The sequence below is a fragment of the Setaria italica genome, chromosome III (genome assembly GCF_000263155.2).
Source record: "Setaria italica strain Yugu1 chromosome III, Setaria_italica_v2.0, whole genome shotgun sequence".
NCBI lineage: Eukaryota > Viridiplantae > Streptophyta > Magnoliopsida > Poales > Poaceae > Setaria > Setaria italica.
The window spans coordinates 32,613,237-32,619,051 of record NC_028452.1 but is presented as its reverse complement, the minus strand read 5'-3'; the positions used below and the strand labels follow the sequence as shown (position 1 = coordinate 32,619,051).

At 46.5% G+C, this 5,815-nt stretch overlaps 1 protein-coding gene across 1 annotated transcript; it reads right to left on the bottom strand.

The window, feature by feature from the left end:
- Positions 1 to 3,436: 3,436 nt before the first annotated feature.
- On the bottom strand, positions 3,437 to 5,523 carry LOC101758892. Its single transcript, XM_004962464.2, has 3 exons — positions 5,156 to 5,523; positions 4,702 to 5,049; positions 3,437 to 4,499 (listed from the first exon to the last, which is right to left on the bottom strand). Exons 1-3 carry the CDS (start codon positions 5,444 to 5,446, stop codon positions 3,765 to 3,767), a joined length of 1,374 nt encoding a protein of 457 aa, XP_004962521.1. The 5' UTR covers positions 5,447 to 5,523; the 3' UTR covers positions 3,437 to 3,764.
- Between the last annotated feature and the right edge of the window lie 292 nt (positions 5,524 to 5,815).

Genomic DNA, 5,815 nt, shown 5'->3' with positions numbered 1-5,815 from the left:
GATGAGATGTTGTGCCTTCTTGCTCGAGCTCAAGCTCTCCTTGTGATATTTCTAGTGTTCCTGATTATTGCTGGAGAATGTTTCTTTAGGAGGGTATGCATGGGGTCGGCATTGTTGAGAGGCCGAGAGGTTGTGTAGCCAGGCAAAGAGTAAAAATAGAATGTCTAGCATACCTTCGTTTGTCAAGTGTTTACCCTTACGTGGTAAGCAGTGAGCAAAAGGAAGAGGTCAAAGACAGCACAATGATGAGAGGCTGATAAATTAGATGTGCCATATAATATGGCAACTCCCAAAACTTCAGTCGGATTTTTTCTGCACTTTAGAACCTGTGCCACAAATGATCTTATTCTACTTTTTTTTTATCTTCAATGAACATCTCTCTATTTTTAGACATATTACTTAGTTGTAGTGAACTACCTCCTAGTTGAGTGGTTGAGACTCCACGACGATGAGCTCGTCATATTCCATAGTTAGTGATGGAGGACAGAATAAAATTAAGGTATGGTAAAGTCAATAGCATAGACAACACAACAAGATTAAAAATACAAACTCAAATAAAGTTCTCATGTAAAAATTGCAAATTACAATATATACCTCTCATATTGGCATCGGCGTTGTCCTTTTCACTTCCTATACGTCTTTACTTTCATTGTCACAAACCTCAATGGGCTTATCAGCCATGGCTCACTGGTCGTTGCACTTCCAAACCTTTTACGTGATGAGGGGAGTAGATTCTGCACTATTGTGATAACCTCACTTTGTTGTGAATACTGTTAAAACTTTGTTGTGTGTTGTCGTAGAGGCTGGAACGTTCCCCTTTTTCTAAAAGTTCACCTCACTTTTCCCTTTCAACAAAAGTATGGATTCAAATAATCTCTACCTAATATTAAAGGACGATAAGTTTCTTCCAACCATCGTTGACCGAGTCACGGAAAGGGTCAACCCTCAGTTTTGCAAAAAATTTGAAAACCTTCCACCGTCAACGCCCCATCGTTTCTCCCTATCAATGGCACTGCCCACCCCTCCCTTCGTCTCTCCCCGTCCATGTGCTGGCATGCCATGGCTGGTGTCTCCCCGTCTGCAACCACCCCTTCCATCGCATTATCTAGTTTACTTGAGCAAAGTTTTAATTAAACTAAATATTGACAGTAGAGTGCATTGATACTTCGATCGTTACTCCTTATTTTCAGTTTTGACAACTTGAACAGGGATCTCCATCTGATTCAGTTAATTTGGTCACTTGATCAGGTACAAAAAATACAATGGGATGGAGGTAGCAGAAAGTTTCATCTTGCTTCAGTTCAAATTAAAGGTGAAATTTCAGTTGATCTTTAGTTTACTTGACTGAAAGATACTCTGAGCTGTCTGCAAATTCCCATAACTCGCGTGGGAGTCATGTATACACAAGGTGTTATGGAGTTTAAAGTAATCTATCATATGATGACCTTAGTCCCAAAAATGTGTGTTTGGTGGAGTACTCATGCAATCTATCATATAAAGACTTTATATATCAAAGAATGTATATTTAGTGGAGTACCCATTTATTCATTTTATTTCAATTGGTTGATGGATGTCAATTGAATTTGTATGTGACATGTATCTGGAACTATCAGACAAATTGGTTTTGATGAAGATTAGAAATTGTAATTACAGGTGCAAATATGCATTCGTGTATGTTTTTATCTTTATTAGTACCGTCACGAACTGGTCAACTTTCTACCCTCAACTGGACCATCAGGAACTGCCATCAAGAAAGGATTCCTTTCTGCCAACCGTCAGGAGAAAGTGACCTTTCCTGACTACGGGCTCCTGTCAACAAGTTCCTGATGGTGGAAAATCAGGAAATGCATTTCTGACGGTTTTCACCCTTTCCTCGATGGTATTAAGTTGTCAGTAGTTTCCTGCTCTCTGGTAGTGGGCTACCAAGCATCCACTAAAACTAAAGAAGTTTCAAAATATAGAAAATTTTGGCAAAGTTTTCCTTGTAAATCACAAATAATTTGTAAAAGTAATCATCAAAATAAGATATAAGCAATATATAAACAACAAATCCTGTTCCATCAATTAAATTAAATGATCAATCTATCCACAAAAGCATGCTAGTAGCGGTCGATGCAGGTTGAAAGCTTAGGGGGCTCATCTCTCTTATTTGCCCCTCCCCAATTGAAAGAACAGTGGAGGGGTGAATTAGGTGTTCTAAAAATTAAAGCTCCAAGGTATGTAAAAATCTATTTCAGTTTCTATTCCATACATACACTAGGTCTTTCTATTTGTTACTATATCTACCGTAAAAGAGTTTTGTACCCAAGGTTCCAATCCTATAAACTATACAAGGCATTTCTAGAAAAGGTAAATGCGGAATGTAAATTGTAAAAGGAATGCCGAAGGTAAATTAGGTAGAGAAAACAAACACCAGGCACAACAAGGTTTTAATGAGGTATCGGAAAAGCTTTCCCTAGTCCTTGGTGGAGCCCTTGGTAAGAGAATGCCCTATAGGGCCAAGTTTATGGTTAGGTAACTCCGTGGATAACCGACATGCCTCTCCAAGATGTTCTCTGCTACCTTCACTAGGTAGAGCTTCGACAAACCTCCTTGGATGTCTCCTCCCTTTCACAACTACTGGTAGCGACTCCACAAACACGGTTGGATGGTCTCGCAAATTCTTGGTGCGAGCAAGCATCGATAACAAAAAGATGTGCAAATCTCATCTAACTTTAGGTTAATCCCTAAAGCAATGCGCTAAGCGGCCCGAACGTTATAATGCCCTAAGCCTTGTGCTAATTGCCTTAATCCTCTCTTAATCATTTTGGTGTATAGAGCACTTATGTGTATCTAAGCTCTAACACCCCTCAAATGGGGGTGTAGTTTTTTTTTGGGGGGGGGGGGCGGGGGGAGGGGGGTGGTTGTTAGTTTATAGCTATAAGTCCAAAACAAGTAGTTGCTTGAAAGGGTAGAAAAATGGGGGAACATCAGATGATCCGGTGCTGCACCGACACATATCACTGAATCAATTAGACAAAATGATTATATTGAATTCGCTTTGTTTCTTTGCATGTCTTTATCAGCATTTGGATGAAGTAGAAAAACTCTGGATTTTTACTATGATTTTGATGGCATAGAATTATTCTAAATCCCTTTTTACTATCGTTTGGATAGCTTCTAATTTATTTTTGGAACCTATGAAACCTACAAATATATATCTTGACGAACACATTAGTCCAAATAACTATATTGTTACTCAATCACCAAAATAACAAATAATGACCTAGAACTATTTTCCATACACCCACCTTTCTCATTCTTCTAAACAGACTTCTCCCTACTTCACCTCCATTCGACAAGGGACTAGGGAGCTTGAGTAGAAATGATTCATTGTCTATGGCATGAGAGGTTGAAGAAGACCGACAAGGGTGAAGGAACAGATCTAGCCGTTTGTTTGTTGATAGAATGGTTTGGAAATTCGAGTAGTCAGCTGTGCCGAAACTCGATCGTTACCAAGACAACGCCTGGTAAAAAGATTCTTGATGGAGAAAATCACTAATTGTCGCCGTACAACATATGAATTTTTGTTCTTTTTGCAGACTATGCAAAACGAGAACTCTAGTGGAGAAAAAAATCCACGTGGTTCTCAACTGCCCTCCTATACTATGCACTGTGCAGAGGAAAAGAAAACTATACAGGTCTTCACTTGCTAGTGGACGGGGCGCCGCAACACACGCCTCCGGAACTATGCAACATCGTCTTATCTCGCGGGCCGAAAATGATTACTCGGCGGCGTCGACAGTTTCCACCGCTACAACCTTCGCCGGCCCGAACCAGCCAAGCCCAGTCGCCGACGGAACAAGCGCCTTTCTCGCTGCCGCTGGTCTGACGCCGCCATCACTGTTCTTGCTCTTGATGACGTCAAGTCCTGCTGCACAATTTACAGGAACGGCAACGGCGTCCTTCTTGCGCTGCTCCTTCTCTACCGGTTTAGAGTTGCAAGCTGGGATCATGTCTCTGGGAGGCAAGAAGCACTCTGTGGACAGGCCCATGATGTTGAAGTCCACCTCCTCGATGCTCCACGTCTCCTCCAGGCACGTGCAAGTCCTCTTACCGCGCGCGGCGTCGGAGCCGTCGTCCTCGTCGGCGCCGCTGCCGAAACGGGACAGCGACACGACGGTACGGCCGGCGTGCGCGACGTTGATGCCGTCGACGGCGCGGTAGTCGCCGATGGACGACTCCATGGAGGTCTCCCAGTAGGCGGTCTCGGTGGCCTCGCCGTGCACGTGGATGCGCAGCAGGTGGCTGTCCTCAAGGCGGACCAGGAGCCCCGTCCTCTGGCTGAAGTACCCCCACACGGCGTGCCGGACGACCTCAACGTCGGCGCTGCTCCGGGCGCGGAGCGCCGAGGGGTCGGCGTCGACGCGGAGCACGAAGCAGTCATCGTCGTCGATGCACTTCTCGCCGACCCATGTTGCTGTCGAGAACAGGTTCGCCGTCGATTTCGGATCCAGACCCTGCAGCACATGCCATCGATGAGTTAATTACGGTGTACTTAGGAGAAGGAGATACTTGCACATGGACGCATGTTCGACGAATCTTCCACGTCCATTTGCATTTTTTTACTTTCATATTAGTTAGATAGGAAATTATAATCATGATCAAGACTTGTTTTATTTGTGTCACGAAGGTGAAGAAAAAGAAATTGCCAGTTGGTACCTGAACGCATCGGCGGAGCGGTCTTGGGGGCCCTCGGGATGCGTGGGCTTGCTGCCAGGGCGTCTGGCGCCAGGCGACCTTGCCGTCGCTGCCGGCGCTCATTTTGGTGCCGCCGGCCACCACCATCTCCACGCACCACATCTCGGGCATCTTCTGCCACACCACGAAGCCGCCGGCGACCTCGCCGCCGCCGTTGACGACGCCCATTCCTGTCTTGGCCTTCTGCCCCTTGGCAGTCCTCATCCGCACCTTCCCCATCGCGTACATACTCGTCGCCGCGCTCAGCGCCGGCTCCCCTCCCGCCGCCGCGACGTACTGCTCCACGATGTACTTGGCCTTCGAAACCTCCTGGAAAACGAAAGTTTTTATTATTTTATTAGCCGTCATGATCGATCGATCAAAGGATCAACGTACGTGTTGATGTTCAAAGGGATGTAAATTAAAGGTCACGTACAAGGGGCTCTTCCTTGATGTCCTTCCCGGCCATGGCCTTCCTCGCCTCCACGGGCTGCGGTACCAGCGGCGCGCCGATGACGCCGAGCATGAGCTGCACGTCGGCCCGGGACGGCGGTGCGCCGTCTCGCCGGTGGCGCTGGTCCATGTGCGACCGCACCCACGCGGTCACCGTGCGGCGCCGGCGCCGGCCACCGCGGGCGGACGGCTCGTGGTGGGACTCCGGGACGGGCACCTCGAGCACGGTGTCCAAACCGTCCTCCCGGTCTAGGTTAGCGCACACCTTCCTCATGGCGAACTGCTACACCGATCAATCTTGAAGCGACTGTAGTGCTCGACTGGCTAATAATGGAAGGAACAATGGAAGAGAGAGAGCTGGTATCCACGACGACGAGCCTGCCTGCAGGCGAGCATATATATGGATGGACCATGGATGTGGCCGCACGTTCTGGTCCCTTTCCTTCGGCCACCCAATCACATTATATTTTATGGGTTAACGAGATTATACCCCGTTTGGTAGAGCTTTTTAAAGTGCTTCTCCACCGACTTTTGGTGAAGCCCTATCAAAGGGCCAATTTCAAAACGGCTTCATTACCAAAGCCGGGGAGAAGTCGCAAAATGGCTTACATTAGAGAGGAGGAGCCGAAAAATGTGGCTTCAC

What these genes read in the sequence shown, in the direction of transcription:
- LOC101758892 (XM_004962464.2), bottom strand. Translation starts at nt 5,446, where the DNA reads ATGAGGAAGGTGTGCGCTAACCTAGACCGGGAGGACGGTTTGGACACC. An exon ending in ACATCAAGGAAGAGCCCCTT is followed by an intron (nt 5,050 to 5,155) that starts GTACGTGACCTT and finishes TTCGTTTTCCAG; the next exon opens with GAGGTTTCGAAGGCCAAGTA. An exon ending in CGCTCCGCCGATGCGTTCAG is followed by an intron (nt 4,500 to 4,701) that starts GTACCAACTGGC and finishes CATGTGCTGCAG; the next exon opens with GGTCTGGATCCGAAATCGAC.